At 33.2% G+C, this 17,169-nt stretch overlaps 1 protein-coding gene across 2 annotated transcripts in view; it reads left to right on the top strand.

Moving 5' to 3' along the window:
* The window catches only part of Mtg (mind the gap), a 56,655-nt gene extending 39,494 nt beyond the window's left edge, over positions 1-17,161 (top strand). Inside the window, exons 2-8 of one of the 2 annotated variants that reach the window (XM_026641680.2) lie at positions 9,389-9,511; positions 10,944-11,083; positions 11,561-11,888; positions 12,141-12,489; positions 14,208-14,382; positions 15,422-15,647; positions 16,045-17,161. In XM_026641680.2, the coding sequence (XP_026497465.2) occupies positions 9,389-9,511; positions 10,944-11,083; positions 11,561-11,888; positions 12,141-12,489; positions 14,208-14,382; positions 15,422-15,647; positions 16,045-16,955 (2,252 nt within the window). In that variant the 3' untranslated portion in view covers positions 16,956-17,161. Of the gene's footprint in view, positions 1-9,388; positions 9,512-10,943; positions 11,084-11,560; positions 12,490-14,207; positions 14,383-15,421; positions 15,648-16,044 lie in introns of both variants that reach the window. The other variant, XM_026641679.2, reaches the window with a different exon arrangement.
* The last annotated feature ends 8 nt before the right edge of the window (positions 17,162-17,169 follow it).

Here is a 17,169-nt window from a genome sequence, read left to right as displayed (position 1 = left end):
TCAGGCGACATCATCCGCGTAATTTTTTTTCCAATATAACACTTCCAGGCTACCTCTATATTAAATTTCAACACCATTGAGTGGTTTAGTCGTGATGAAGTAACAAACAAACACGCTCACTTTCGCATATATAAAAAATACAATCGATATGGTCCCATTCTTGGAGTCGATTAAAAATTACAACAGCCTTCACTAGACCCTTAATAAGTTGAACTTGCATTTTAAATGTGCGAAGTTTGAATGTGAGGGTTATTTGATGATACGAGATTGTCATGAACCTCCTTGTATTTGGGTCAACACCCGTAACTGGATTTTATACTAAATTAACCCAGCTGTTTGAGCTGGATTTTTTTTTAAACTTTCGAAGCTGGTGTCATTATTATATTGATGTTGAGAGATAAATTGAAATTATTATTTATTTTACCGTCAAGCACCTTGTTTATAAATATCTACTTCTGGCCTTCGCTTTTCTTCGAAGAGAAGGTTAGGTTAGGTTATTTCACCACGCTGCTCTAATGCGGGTTGGTGGATACGCGTCTGGAATATTTCAATTAGACACAAACAGTTTTCCACATTTTTCTTCCCTTTAAGCACGAGATGATTTATAAATTATTATTATCAAGCACATGAAAACTCAGTGGAACTTTCTCAGCTCGAACCCATAATCTTCCGTTTAAATTCAACTCAATTAACCACTGGTACATCTCGATACTTTTGAATATATATTATTAGAGGCTGGTTATTGTGAAATTACACGCTTTTTCAACATTGATAAAATATATGGTTTACGCCAATCAATCCCGTATTCTCTACGTTACAACCAGTTGTCCATGCGTGACCACGTCACTTTCTCATGCGAGATAGAAAGTGACACGTCTCGTTCTATTAAATCAGATTAATTATGATATACAGATAACATATAAAAGGTACAGTCGAACAGCTGAGATCATTTTGGTAAACGACTTGATCGATTCGAGTTTAAATCCAAACTGTTTTCTCGATATAACCGTTATCCTCGCTATACGAGACGGGCTACGCTATACAAATTTGTACAACCGATCAGTTCATCTATGTTGCGTTATATTCGTCGGGATTTGGATATAAGCAGGATTTTCGTAACAAAATCGATTCAATAACTTAACTCATGTCCGCTCGCTCTTGACCTTAGTTAAATTTCTTCGACATACTTTTGATATATTTAAAAATTGGAAGCTCATTTCAAAAAAACCGAGATGGCCCAGTGGTTAGAACGCGTGCATCTTAACCGATGATTTCGGGTTCAAACCCAGGCAGGCACCACTGAATTTACATGTGCTTAATTTGTTTATAATTCATCTCGTGCTCGGCGGTGAAGGAAAACATCGTGAGGAAACCTGCATGTGTCTAGTTTCAACGAAATTCTGCCACATGTGTATTCCACAAACCCGCATTGGAGCAGCGTGGTGGAATATGCTCCATACTCTCTCCTCAACGGGAGAGGAGGCCTTAGCCCAGCAGTAGGAAATTTACAGGCTGATTATGTATGTATGTTATGTCAAAAAAACATTGATAAATAAAATAACGAGGGCTTAGTTTGTATTGATTTCTAGGCAGGATGTATAAAAATTTAATTGTACTTTTCTGACATACTTTGTAATTAAAACGGTTTCAGTAGAATCCACTTTCTGAACCGGTGGTAGTTAAACATTGATTTTGCACTGTAACATGATTCAAAATCGCTTTTATGAGCCTACTGGAATATTTGATTTTAAGTTATAAAATAAAAAAAACATCTTAAGAAAAAAAGTATAAAATAAATATTGTTTATATTAACCAACAAATAATATTATTAAAATATAATAATTTTCACATGTCGAATTCAAAAAATCAGTAAATATAAGTTTAATTTTTTATTTGAATATAAATTAATTTTCATTTGTTTGAAATCGCACAGTTAAATAGCATCAAAGCAACAAAATCGAAAACCGATCCGCGTCTAAAAGAAACGACAATTACAATAAACAATACCATAGCCGTGTGATAGAAATTGCTATCACCATTGTTGGTAAATCACTCATAAAAAGTGATTACTATTTAATTTTCCTTTGATAAATCACTTTTACCATATAACTGCCGGATGGCAGAACAATAAGCAGAGAAGCAATTGGGCGTGTGTGTGATTATACGCCTGCTTAGACTCGGTGACGCAATTACGTGCTGTTTTTACACGCAACGACAACGAGACGACATCGATGCGATGACTTTTAATTATATTATACCCTGTACAAGTTAGCTTCATCTTTTTGACTAGTGATGGGAAACAGAAAATATCTAGTAGGCCAAAAAATAACGTTTTAAAATACCTGTAACTGTATAAGATGATGTGGGTGTATTATGTGTGAAATACTTTATTGCACTAGACATATAAAACATTGGGTAGATAACCGACGGAGGGTCAATATTCATAATAAGTACGATAATCGACCCTCCCATAAAAAACTTCTCGATCAAGTGGTCAATTTCGTATGGAAGGTCTGATTTTTTTTTCACTTTTCGACCCATGTTTCTTTGGAAAAGTTGTTTAGTTTCATGGTCTGAACCACCTATTTAAATTTGACGGGAGGTCCAAAATCAAAATATTTTTTATTCAAGTATACTCAATAGCACTTTTGAATCATCAAACACCTAGTTTCCGACTTCGCAAAGTCAATACATTCTTTTTGGGGCACGGTATTCTTTTGTATAATGAGATTCCACGGTTATTTTTAACTTGACCTATTAAAATATTTAAAGCTCATGTCAAAAACATTGATTAATAAGGCATAATCAGCACATTATTATATTAAAAATAAAAAATGTGGACTTAGTGTGTATTGAATTCTAGGCTGTGTATAAAAAAAAATATATATATTGTACTCTGTAATTAAACTGGAGGAAAAAGTAATTACCGAGTTTCTTGTCGGTTCTTTTTGATAGAACCTACGTTCCAAATCGGTAGCTTTTTACGGTAACATTTAATACAATTGTGTAAAATGACGATTCAAAACTGCTTGTAAAAACCTATTCCAATAAAGTATATTTTGTTTTGATTTGTCTTTATTTTAATAAGTAAGTCGTATTTGTTTAAAAATCGCAATCTCATCGCTGCGTGTAGTATAAAACCGCCTTAAACAATTTCAAACTATCATGACACTTTAAATCTAAATCCCAAAGAAATAAGAACCATGGTAGAACATGGTGAGTTCGTAGTAAATTCAGAGAGTTTTTTAAAATCAAATATTACAACATCAATAAACTGTTCTCGTTTAGTAATGATCCTGTATGCAACAATTTGAATCGCAATGACTGTAGCTTTACGTTTTACGATAAATGAATGTTTACACTCCAACGGCTATTAATCTTGTTACATATTTCTGTTTAGAATTTTCTAGAATAAATTCACGTTATTGTATTTTAATCCTTATTATAAATTAAATAAATTCAATTAATAATTCTATCAGATTATTAATAACGGTAATAGTGATAATTGTCAAGTCAGTACTTCATGACATCATTTAATAATTCTTATGATATAATATTATGATGAATAATATATTTCCTTGAAAATATTATAAATCAAGAATGTAATGTTCAATTTTGGGCTTCATTTTGTCTTGCCATTATAAAGCTCGTATTTTCGAAATGCCTTTTGAATATAACGGTTTATCTTAATATAAAACTTTCACATCAAATTACGTCCTGATAATATAATAAACTGATTTCCCTAAAGGCCATTATTAAAGTGGTTCAAAAATGTTAATTAAGTTTGATACATCGTTTGGCGAACGACGAGCGACCTACATCGGCTTCGCATAAATGCAATTTATTAATAAAGGGAAGTGCGCTTAGCAAGTAAATATTACATAGGTATCTTAATTGCGCCTGTAGTTACACTGGCTTTTGCTTCCGGTTTGAAGGGTGAGTCTTCAAACCGGAACACAACAATACTGAATACTGCTGTTTGGCGGTAGAATATCTGAGGAGTGAGTGGTACCTACACAGATGGGCTTGCATAAAGCCCTACCAAAAAAATCCATAACTTATAGATTCAAATTTGAATACTTTGTAATTTACCAATCTCAAAGTTTATTCATCCTCCGTTCGCAGCGAGCGATTTTTTTCGTTACAAATAAGTTTGAATCGTTGATATATTCTAAAATATTCATTCGAATTCGAATATGTTAGTGTAAAATATATTATAATTCGTATTATATTGATTAAATATGAAGGATTCGAAATATTTGACGAATCACCTAGTGATGTTAAAGTCGCAAATACAACTGACATCGAATGATTTTGGTGTTGCTTGGTGTTATAAATGGGAATATTAGTTTAACCTAAAAAACAGGCAATACTATTTTTATTTATACATAATATATGAAAAAATATTTGTCGTCCACGTTTTAGGAGTTAGCCGTCAGCTGTTAGGCATAATAAATAGTTAAGACTTCCTTGAAGTTTAAGCATCCTACCAAATTTAATGAAATTTTGTTCAGTGGATTTATCGTATCTGTGACAGACAGAGGGCAGAGTTCCTTTCGAATTCATAATATTAGTATAGACAATAGGATAGACTTGATAATTTCAATATTATTAGAAATCTTAGATAAATTATATTTATTTACGTTTAAATAGTAAAATTAATATAATTATAGAAAGAAGCACTTCAAGACTAGCACTTTTGTCACCGAGACTGTTTACAGTACTTCGTATCATATTTGCAAAAACAAATTAAATCACTTTAAATTCCAGTTACCTTTGAAATATATTAAAGCCGCATTGCACTCAAAGTGACCTTGAAAACTTACTCTCATCACAAACAAATTAATACTTCAAAACCAGTGTCAGCGCTGGAATACGATTAAAGCTTTCATTGATCTCAATGTAATTAAAATAATAATTTATTATCCTAGTTTGTTTTGTACCAATAATTGTGAACAAATTTAACTCAATCGGTAAATTAACTATGTGTAAACCTTTTTAGACAAGTTGTTGTTAATCTATATACTCGAAATAAAATCATAATAATAATAAATACACCCTATAAGGCGTGCAAAATTTCACTCACATACATACTAACAAGCAATGATAAATAAAAACTTTTGAAAATAGCATAAGTCAATTTGCGTTTTGGAAAGTTAAAGCTAATATTAGTTGAAAGTATGTTTACTGAGTTAATTAAATCAGAATAATGTGCAAAGTCTCCGAATGTATGTTTGAGACTTTTATCTTGAGATTTATCTCTAGATAGGTCTCGAAATAACATTGCGTTCGTATTTTCTTAACATCAATCTATCTACCGACCCGTATTTGAGCAGCGCGGTGGAGTAAACTCAACAAATATTCTTCCAACCGAGAAATGGGTTACACAGGAATTTAATTAATTCATAACATTGATTAGTCGCTGCCGTAATTATGAAATAAAAATAATAATTAAAATGTGAAATTTCCATAATTAGTATAATACGTAGTTACATCATTATTCTTTTGGGTGAACATTTAGTGTATTTAAATGTTGTTATTAACGTTATAATGTAACAATATATACCACCATTCTAGATCTACAGGTGAACTAGTTCGTTGATTATTGTCTCGACATACAACTGCGTAATATACGCAATATATTACGCAGTAAGGTCAGCAAAATAAAAAAACACGATCTATATTCATTGGACAATTTGTTCAATGACAGTCACTATGATCATAAATACGAAAAAAAAAATGGGTTAAATTATAATATCGTCTTCTAGATAAATAATCAAATACAATAATTAAGTTTTTATTATTTATTGTACTTAAGCCAAATTTTAATCGGAACATTGACCTACATTACTTTACAAATTCATGTGCTTAATATAATACAATTGAATTAAATACATTATTAAATAAAAAAATATATATATTAATTGTAAAGGAAACAATACCATTTCCGATAATTCTTATTTTTCCTTAATCGCAAAATCTTTTGCCAACCATCCTAAGTCAGTAAGTAAGCCGGCCTTTCTCCACGCATCCGGCTGCAACCGGTCGCTGATTCACATTTTGTATTCGTCACTTGACCGGGCCGGATAGGGCGTTGACCGGGGAAAGTGATGAAAAAAATGTTATGGAAATTTATTGTTTATGGATTATTATCAGTCACTTGTGAGCCGAGATGGCCCAGTGGTTAGAACGCGTGCATCTTAACCGATGATTGCGGGTTCAAACCCAGGCAGGCACCACTGAATTTACATGTGCTTAATTTGTTTATAATTCATCTCGTGCTCGACGGTGAAGGAAAACATCGTGAGGAAACCTGCATGTGTCTAATTTCAACGAAATTCTGCCACATGTGTATTCCACCAACCCGCATTGGAGCAGCGTGGGGGAATATACTCCATACCTTCTCCTCAAAGGGAGAGGAGGCCTTAGCCCAGCAGTGGGAAATTTACAGGCTGATTATGTTTATGTTATTATTTATCAGTCACTTAATGAACATTTAAGCTGGTCTCTATTTCCTTATAGCTTGGGTCATATAAGGATTGAATTTGCGTGGGTCTCTAGCCGCACATGCTTCGAACCGGATCTACTTATTTTTCAATATCGACTAGCTGTACCCCGTGACTTCATCTATATTTAATTATTTTTGTGGAAATTCCTATAATGCATGTATGCTTATGTCCTGATGCAGGTCCCAGTCTACCTCTATTTAAAGTTTCATTACCATCGGTTCAGTAGTTTAGTGGTGTTTTGGTAACAAGCAGACATACAGATTTACTTTTCTATTTGTGAGTAGGTTTATGTTCAGGTTAATTAGGATGTTTTGATTATACATAAGAGTAACTCTAATAATTAATACGTCGTAAAAACCTAGACAGATATTTAAATAAGACTTACAAATGGTCATGGCCGGAAATTGCTCAAAAAAAAAACTAGAAACTGCTTTTATAAACAAATTAAACAGACAATATTATGAAAACAAAGTATAAAAGTTTGGGTTTTTCTAATTATGTTTTTTTTTGTCAGTGGATTGGCAATGTCCGTCGATTTACCTACATGTAGAGTTTGCGTATTAGCGTTGAATAAAATGTTAATTATAAGTTTTTTAATAGAATAATTTTAATCTATATGTCTGATTTCTAATAAAATAAATAACTTAAAGTTAAACTTAAACTTAACTTAAGACATTTTATTAAACGAAAAAATTAAAAACATCAAATAACAAAACCAGTTTACCATAAAGACTAATGAGTTTATAAATAACTTTTTAGCTGATAATTTACAACTTGGAAAGTCACTTACGTAACCCTTTCTCTTTTCTGTAAACATACATGTACATTTTAGTTTTTGAATTTCACACTTAATGCGATCTCCTATTTTTGTTTTGTTTTATTTTTGAACACTTTTAGTTACTTGCGACTTTCTTCAATTAAGGAATAAATTGTGAAATAACAATTTCAGCTAGTTATATATAAATTTGGATGTTGATCTATCTGTTTGATGTTATAAACCGCTATGCTGTTTGAGCTATCACCTTAATAATAATAGTTTGCGTATACTTGTATTTTTTACATTACAATAACAGCCTGTAAATTTCTCACTGCTGGACTAAGGCCTCCTCTCCCTATGGGGAGAAGGTTTGAAGCATATTCCACCACGCTGCTCCAATGACGGTTGGTGGAATACACATGTGGCAGAATTTCGTTGAAATTAGACACATGCAGGTTTTCACATGGTGTTTTTCTTCATCGCCGAGCACGCGATGAATTATAAACACAAATTAAGCACATGAAAATTCAGTGGTGCTTATCTGGGTTTGAACCCGAAATCATCGGTTACGATGCACGCGTTCTAACCGATAAGCCGAGATGGCCCAGTGGAAGAGGTTACCATGACAATAAATAAATATATTCCAGCGAAAACCTACTATATAATATATATGTATATAAAACTTTACACATTCCAATTCATACATTTAGTAACTGTAATTTGGGGAATACAATTTTTAACTTATCTTTTACAATTATTAACGACTAGTTGTTGCATGCGTTTTAGGAGTCGTCAGGTGTTAAGTATATAAAAGCCTAAGCCTCTCTTGGGGTTCAACCTTGCTTCATACCAAATTTCATCAAAATCGGCTCATTGGTTCGGACGTTAAAGCGTAACAGGCAGACAGAGTTACTTTCGCATTTATAATATCAGTATAGATAATCGAAATATGCCTTATGAATATTAGTTAATACATTTGTTCATGTTGTCTTCAATTTAGTAATCATTATTAAATATTCGTCAAAACATTAACTTTACAACAAACAAAATGATTACGTAATAAAAAATATCAATTAAACAATTCAACAACATTATAATTTTACCTACAATTTATATATTCTTGCTTCCTAATAACATAAATAACTCCGTGAATATTGAAAGTAAACCCACACAAGTGAGTAACTATAGTAGGTATACTACAAAATACAATGGTAGTTTTATATGAAATATGTTGTTACAAAAAAAAACTTAAACTATCAACGATCAAAACCAGTTGTAATAATGTTAATTTATAATACGCAACCGTATTATTTATCTTAAGAATAGACTCGAGTTAGTAAAACAAACTTCAATACTAGGTGTGGCAATGAAGCGAAGCCAGGACGAGGTGAAATCTAGGCCGCCTCCGTCAGATCCTGGAGTCACGTTTCATAATGTTTAACGGAAGACAATGCCTGATTGACCAAATTAACTTGTAAATTAGGCATTAGAGAATCGTTCGTGTAGAGGAATGCAGTCATATATAATATATGTTAATATACTTTATTGTACACCAATATAACTAAACTAAAATATAACTAATAATTTTGTGTGTGTATATACTTCATTATGAAAATAAATACTTAAGATTACATCCAGATTTCATTTCATTATTATGGAAATAATAGTTAGTAATAGTACTACAGTTCACAATCCAGTTTTTCTCTGTAGTATTAACACAGCTTATTATTTTATCAGACGGCTTTGTCGTATATTTGATATATGATTATATTTCTAAAGGCTATGGACACGGATGATCGTTGTGTTTCATATGTATTTACTATTATTTTTTATATTGTTATAAGTATTTTATGTCATCGCAAAATTGAAAGGAGCATCAATTTATAATAAATTTACACACATTGTAAACTGTCGGAAAATTTCGAAAGGATTGTATTTGATTGATTGTAATTTGTATACAATGATCTGTATAAGAAAATCTGATAATTAATAATCTTTAAATGAGTGTGTTTCAAATTTAATTGGAATTGGTTCGTTATATTAAAAACAAGTTGCGAAGTTCATGTTTAATTTTATACATTGAAACTATAAGAGGATATATCGTTAATGTTTATTGTTACAGAAATTGTGCAGCCACTATGTGTGCTGGAATCGGATTTCGGCTTCAAAATAAACTGTGCCTTCAAAAAGTCAGGACTATTCAGGGTACGAAATCTTGGAGGCATCAAAGCGCACGCTAGCTTAGGTAAGATCACATATTATTAATTTAATATTAAATATGAATTTGAACACAGTAAGGTGTCAAAATATTATATAAGAACATTTTGTACTGTTGTATGTTTTGAGTCGCCTCTGACTCACTTTCATCTTGTCTCTGAGATTAGCACGTAGTGACTTAAACTCATTTCATCCTTTTTTGAGCTAAGATAGTACAGAGGGGAAAATAAGTGGATCTTAACCAACGAATCGGGATCAAACCCCGACAAGCACCACTAAGTATTCATTTGTGTCATTTTTATTTTTTATTATTTATCTCATGCTCGGCGAAATGAAGGTAAACATTTTGGGGATATCCATCAGCTATGGGCAGCGTGGTAGAGTAAGCTCGAAAGTTTGTCCTCAAAAAAAAAAGTTTTTAGTTGTTTTTATTTCTTTAAACTACATACCGACGGTGGACGGGATCACGTTATTAAATTGGTTATCCAAGAAATAGTAACCATGCCATTTATTGCCATTGCGGGTACTAAAGGCGTTATGTTTCTTTTTTATTTAGTTAATCTGGCTCACTCACCCTTCAAACCGTAACACGACAATAGTAACTATTGATGCTTGGCGGTAGAATATTTACGATGGGTTGGTAATACCTACCCAGACGAGCAATTACCATCAAGAAATATTACAAAAGTTACTAATATAGATAACGAGTAACAGAACCATGAAATCATTTATCTAATACCAATTTATTTAACATTAATCAAATAAAATACTCATGCGTAATTGTGGCGACATAGTTTTGCAAGATTTTTATGAAATCTTCGACAAATAATAAAGTATCGATGTACGTTTAGTTACGTTATGTTGCTTTGTGTCAATTTGCACTAATCTTGCAATCTCTTTGAATGTCACGGATGTGTAAGATACGATCTGCGTACCTATAACCATTGACGGTTAACATCGACATCAACACTTAACATTAACATCTTTAGCATAGTCATTACTTTTACTTTAGATATATCATTGCACAAAAGTTATTCTTTTAATTCGGGCTGTTAAATATTATTCTTTGTGTAATCGTTGAAATCATTTTTTTTTTAAATATCATGTTACGAATGCTTACCAATTGGCAGGTAATTGAAGTTCAAGAAGTAACGTGGAATTATACTTACTGAATGTTGGTTTAAAGATCTCTATTAAAAGAGGCCTACTTGAATAAAGTAGCGTTTGAAAAACGAACTGTATTTGACATCAATGCTACTGCTATACCGCCAATATAGCGTTTTTAACTCTGGTTAGGCTTAACTAAATGAAAACATACAAATTATTGCAATCACTTTGTAATTTTTTGGAACACATTATTTTCCAATGTTGATGACTGAATTGAATGTTTACTTTGAGGAATGGAATCGCTAAGCATTTTTGAATTAAACAAAAATTCAAAGTTTTTTTGTTTATTACAGGTTTCAGCCTGGGGGATGAGCTCGGATTTGAGCAGTCATTAACTAATCAAGATCCAAGTAGACGAAGATCTGTTAGCTTTAAAAATGGAGCGCCTAACATTCTGGTCGATACATCAAGTAGACCGGCGCCTAAACAGGAAGTAAGTAAACTTTTTCTTTGTCTCTAGAAATATTTTGAAGGCATCTTAACAGAGTTTTTAGAGCACAAAATTTTCCGAACGCATCACACAAAGCTAATAGATATTGGAAGGTTAGGGTACTGTTTGTGGTGTAGATCTCTTTCTTGCACGTAAATGATCATATAGGTAGTAATTTATATATATAAAGCGAAATATCACTCACTGATTCATCACGAAATCTCAGAAACTATAACATCTACAAACTGGAAATTTGGAAAGTAGGTTCCTTATAGGGTGTTGATATCACGAACGGATTTTAACGAAAGAAGGTAAACCAGGGGTTGGAAGTTTGTGTTTCATAAATTTCGCGCGGTTAAAGCCGCAGGTTTAGCTAGTATCTAATAAAATGAAATCGTATGAACTATAAAGGCCAGGCTTATCCTAACAAGAGATATTTTGTTTACCTATATATTAATATTTTTAAATCTACTGTTTCAGAAACGAGCAAAACAGAATCGAATAATGATGAGGCCAATGGCTCCTGTAAGCAGACCTAATCAATCCGCTATGGACAAACTTTCAACATTACACAGACGTGTTTCCTCTACAATGCAGCCGATCGTGATTTCTGGTCCCACTGCAGAAACTCCCATGTATAAAGCACAGCCCACTGTGACGATGGCGAAACCGATGCCAATGGGCGTACCACCATTTAGACCATTGCCACCGAAAGAGGAAACTTTGAGAGTTGTTCCATTAGCAGCATCAATGAAGAAAACTTACAGTCCCCTTCAAGCGCCACCAGCTTCCGGATCACCTTATCAAAGTGAGACGCGCTTTATATCACCCGATAACATGTCAAAAATGGTTTCACACATGACCGCAGTACAATACCAGCCAATACGACAAACACAATCACAGATGATACCACAACCAACATTAAACCCATTCATTCCCATGCCATCACAAGCCATATCTATCATACCTGCACCAGTTCTTAAACAATCATCGAATGCTATGCCTCATTCATATAACGCTGTTTCTTTTCCTAAAACCAGTCCTATTTCTAACTTTGTAGACCCAGTTCCTCATCAAGTACACGATATCGCGAATATGTACTCATACAATACGAAGAAAGTCGACGACTACAACAGTATAAGCGGTTACAGCGATGACGTTACCCTTAAGTTCAATAAAGACGATATAAATTCGAAAATAGCTGAAATAGCTAAAGCCGGTAACATATCGATGGAAGCCGTAGAAGCGGCCATAGCGCTGAGGCAACAGCAACTTTTGAGCAAATACGCAAACATTCCGGTGCCAACAACGACGGGTACAACAACGACAACGACAACAGAAGCCGTGGTGTTCCAGCTCGAGCCTGAACCGGAGATTATAGTGGCTCCGGTGCCGAACAAACCAAAGAGGTAATCTTTAGTTAGTCAATATTAAAGCGTGTGTTGTTTTCACAATTGTTACCATAAAGTACTCTACGTAAGCATTTGTTTTGCGTAATATTAAACGCCATAACAAAAGTTAGTGGTACTTTATAGCTTCCGCAATCGTCCAACTCACAAGAAAATTTTATAGGTTCATTAAGTTACATTGCCTTTATGATACCATCGTATTTCTGCTATGATCGCTCGATGTGAATTATTATCACAAAGAATAGAAAATACTTCAAACAATTCTTACATGAATCCCTTTTCACATATAAAGCTACAATGAATAGATAAAGTTCTTATAAATTAGCAAATATTATTAAAATAGCCTCATCATTTTTAACTCGAAACCCAAGATCGGAGAAGTAGATCGGTTACTGATTAACGAAAACGGTTCCTTAAATATATAAACCGAGTATGGAATACCAAGATCCAATGACTTCATAGTGGGTGTTCGAATGTACAAGCTTTGAACGTTCAAATCGATCCAATTTGAAGATTTTGTTATTTAGGCACAATCCGACTTCTTGATGTTTACTCTTTGACTGGATCTGTAACCAAGATGTAACAATGGTTATTACCAGTATAAAAAATAACCTTTTCGAGACCAAAATCTATTTATATATGAAAAATCCTTACTAATATTATAAAGCCGATGTTTGTATGTATGTATGTTTATTATAGTTTCACGGAGAAACTACTGAATGGATTTAAATAAAATTTTACAACGTGAGCGAAGCCGCGTTTGGAAACTAGTATATAATACTAGTATTAATATCTTCAGTTTGAATTATTAATAACTTTTTAATCGATTTACTTCTTAAACGAATAATCTAGCTGAAGCTTGTGTTCCTACGTTATTATTTTTATATTTATCAAACTTTTATCCAGTATATTTTACATAAGTGATTTTCTTGTTAAAATATATAACATGCATTAATCTCCTAAGCTAGAATAAGAAGGTAATTAATTTGTTAAATTCGATATATTTTTTATGATAGCCTATATTCAAAGGAGGTTAGTTAATTGCGCAAGGCTTATTGCTTAAGAATGTACGCAAACACAGATGCTATCTTTCCTTCTCATCACTGATCTTTCGCTCTCGTATAAATTGGATGATAATTCATCACAATAGGAATGAGTTTAGGTGCAGAACCAACGGTTTTACTTGCTTTTGTAAAAACTACCAAAAGACCACTTACTCAATAACTTATTCAAAATCGAAATCAAAATATACTTTATTCAGGTAATCTTTTGCAAGCACTTCTGAATCGTCATTTAACAAACTATTTTAAGTAAAGCTACCACCGGTTCGGAATGTAGATTCTACCGAGAAGAACCGGCAAGAAACTCAGTACTCTTTTTCACTCTTTTTCAATATCTAAAAATACAGTTATGTTAGTTAAATACAATATATGTATGTTATGTCTCCTGCCTGGAAGTCAACAAGCATTAACTCCAGGCTTTTTTATCATCAATATAATCTTGTATCGAATAATATGCCTTCTTTATCAATGTATTTTTTACAAATGATTTCAATTTGTGAAACGGCAAAGTTAAAAATGTCTGCGGATTAGTAGTCTGGCTTTGCTTTTGAACTCCGGACCTCGGTATCTGCTTTCCTGTAAGCTAGCCTAGACTAACACGTCAGCCAATTATATATAAGATCACACATCATCTTTAGAATCTAATTACATTTTCAGAAATCCAACATCTGGTAAAGTGATGAACGCCCCGCGCGAGTACTACCCCGTCGGTTACGAAAAGAACTTCGACGATCATTTCCAATCTAAAGTCGACCTTCCAGACACGAACTTCCATTGTGGCGACCAGAAATATTTCCCTGGACTCTACGGAGATGAGAACCTTGGTTGTATGGTGAGCTTAAAATAAATATAAAGTAACTGTTATGTATGTTATGTATATATAAAGGTTGACCTTTTGACAATAACGCTCTTTTTAACAGACGTTCTAAATTTGAATTTAGTTTTGACTTAAATTTTATGATGACCTTTCAACGATAATGCTCTTTTTAACAGACGTTCTAAATTTGAATTTTGTTTTGAATTAAAGTTTATGATGACCTTTCAACGATAATGCTCTTTTTAACAGACATTCTAAATTTGAATTTAGTTTTATATGAAATAAGTTTTATATGTAGTAAGATCCACTGGTCTTGAGCCTTAAGTGTACGGTAAGAATAGGTTCTATAGAAAAACACAGACAATACTATAGATATTATAATACACTGACCATACACTCTTCCCTTAAAGGACGAAGTCTTTGACAAGCTGTAAGCTGTAAGGTTTATTTCGGACACTGTTATTGTATATTTCCTTAACCGGATATTTGCGATTTTGTTATATTTTATTGCCCAACAAAGATCGTTTTTAATCTATTAGCATTAATCCAATGTAGCACAAGGTCAAGTCATTTATTTAGTTTATTAAACTGTATTTAGAACGATTCTATTAACTAATCGTAGTACTTTGAAAAGGTGTCTTTCATTTATTCCAAATTCTAGACTTTGAAATTTACTTATTTCCATTACTAAATATTTATTGTCTTCTTTATGATACGTGACATTGGCAGAAAATTTGCACTCGCCTAAACAAATATCAAAACAGTGTTCCAACCCAATGTGATAAAAGTTAACGAGTCCATAAGAATTCATTGATAACACAGATTCTATACATTTGAACACAAGCACGAGGGACATAACATCTTAGTTCCCAAGCTTGGTGGCGCATCAGTGATACAAGGAACGAATAATATATCTTATCAGTACTAATGTCTATTGTCAGCTTCATAGCTGACCAATGGGCCACCTGATGTTAAATAGATGACTATTGTGAGACAACCTACCTGACACATAAAAAAAGCAATTAAATAGAGCTAAGTCGTTATATGATTCCAGGTATTCCACGTCTGTGCTCTAACAGACGACGGTCTTGTCATGAAATCTTTCCTCTGTCCTGAATCTACTCTCTTCGATCAAACTATCCTCAAGTGTAACTGGTGGTTCTACGTGGACTGCAAGAACACCATGAAGTTGTACGACACCAACATTCCCGTGTCGAAGAGCTATCAGCTGATGAAGGCTTTAACTTTCTTCTCCTCTTATAAGAAAGAAATGGAAGATGGTGAGTCCTATCAGATAAAATATCATTACATCGTCGAAATTTAACTGAACAACTAAAATCTAAAAAGTTTGACTACATAGACCTTATTAAAGTGTGGTCAAAGATTTAGATATAAAAAGTGTCCTGTATCCTTCCTTAGGGTTCAAACTTATATACAAAAAATCATCAAATTCGGTTCACTGAAAGCGTAACAGACAGACTTTCGCATTTATAATACTAGTATATCTAATTTAACTGCAAATCGTTATATATTATGAACTGAACACATACAATCCCTATTATTATAATTATTTAATTTAAAAACTACAAACTTCGTACGTTACTATAATATATAACAATAATAAAATACTGTAACTTTAGAATTAAATATCTTAATATAAATTTTCAATGGTTACAGGCCAACCAATGAACCCAGAAGATGTAGAAGGTATAAAAAGTGCTTTAACAATACTAGAAAATCAAGACTCGAAGCCGGAAGGAAGCGAGAACGTTGAAATCATAACGCCATCTCCCAATCCTCTACCCATTATAGACGAAAGGCATTCGTACAATAAAAACAATGTAACATCACCAGTATACAGGGGGACTAGAGATTACACAAATTCTACTGAAAAAAGAAACCTGAGGCGCAACCCTGTGCGAACCCAAGACAATGGAGACGAATACAAACTAATCACCCTTAATGCCAATATCAATTTTAATAACACTAAAAACACTGAAAATAAGTCTTCCGAAAATTCATCTGAGAGAAAGAGACGAAGGATGGCATCGAGGAATAACTACACGCCTACGACTAAGTCAACAACTAATCCTGTTACTACTACGACTGCGACTACGACTACCACCACTACTTCTACTACTACACAAGCTCCCGTTGAAGTGACGACGCCTTCTATGGAGATAATAAAACAAGAAATACATCCCATAGCAGATATAACACCAAACACTGAACAACAAGTGAAGCTAACGGATCAAATTGAAAACTTAGGAGAAATAGATTACACTGTTCTAAGAGAAGCCGAACACTCCCCACCAGTACGTCGATTTTATAGATCAAGTCATGAAAGAGATGACACGATAAATAAAAAAGAGATAGATATAGTCAATAACAAAAAGGTACAGATCATAAGACCAACATCCTCAGCTCAACTCGTGGGGGAATACCCGACGCAGACGGCGACTATTGCTAAATTAGATGAAGCAGTTTTAGGTAGAAAAATTAGTGGAAGATTCAAGAAGGAAGCGATAACAATAGTCGTCCCGACGAACTACGCCATCCGTCGAAGTCCGACGAGGGATCGGACATAGCACAAAACGAATTTTAGTCAATAACTTAATTTTTAGTGTCATGTAGATACATTGTTAATTTATTTATTTCCTCGTCAGATACGTAAGCGTCGACGATTGTACCGTGAATTACGTATTTGCTCAATTTTCACGATAGTCTAGATGAATCAGTCAAGTGATATTACGGTGTATGTTTTTAGTTGTTTAGAATAAAAACTGTTTCCTTATTCAGTTA

This window comes from Vanessa tameamea, chromosome 20, assembly GCF_037043105.1.
Source record: "Vanessa tameamea isolate UH-Manoa-2023 chromosome 20, ilVanTame1 primary haplotype, whole genome shotgun sequence".
Taxonomy (NCBI): domain Eukaryota; kingdom Metazoa; phylum Arthropoda; class Insecta; order Lepidoptera; family Nymphalidae; genus Vanessa; species Vanessa tameamea.
This window is presented reverse-complemented; position numbering and strand designations above follow the sequence as displayed.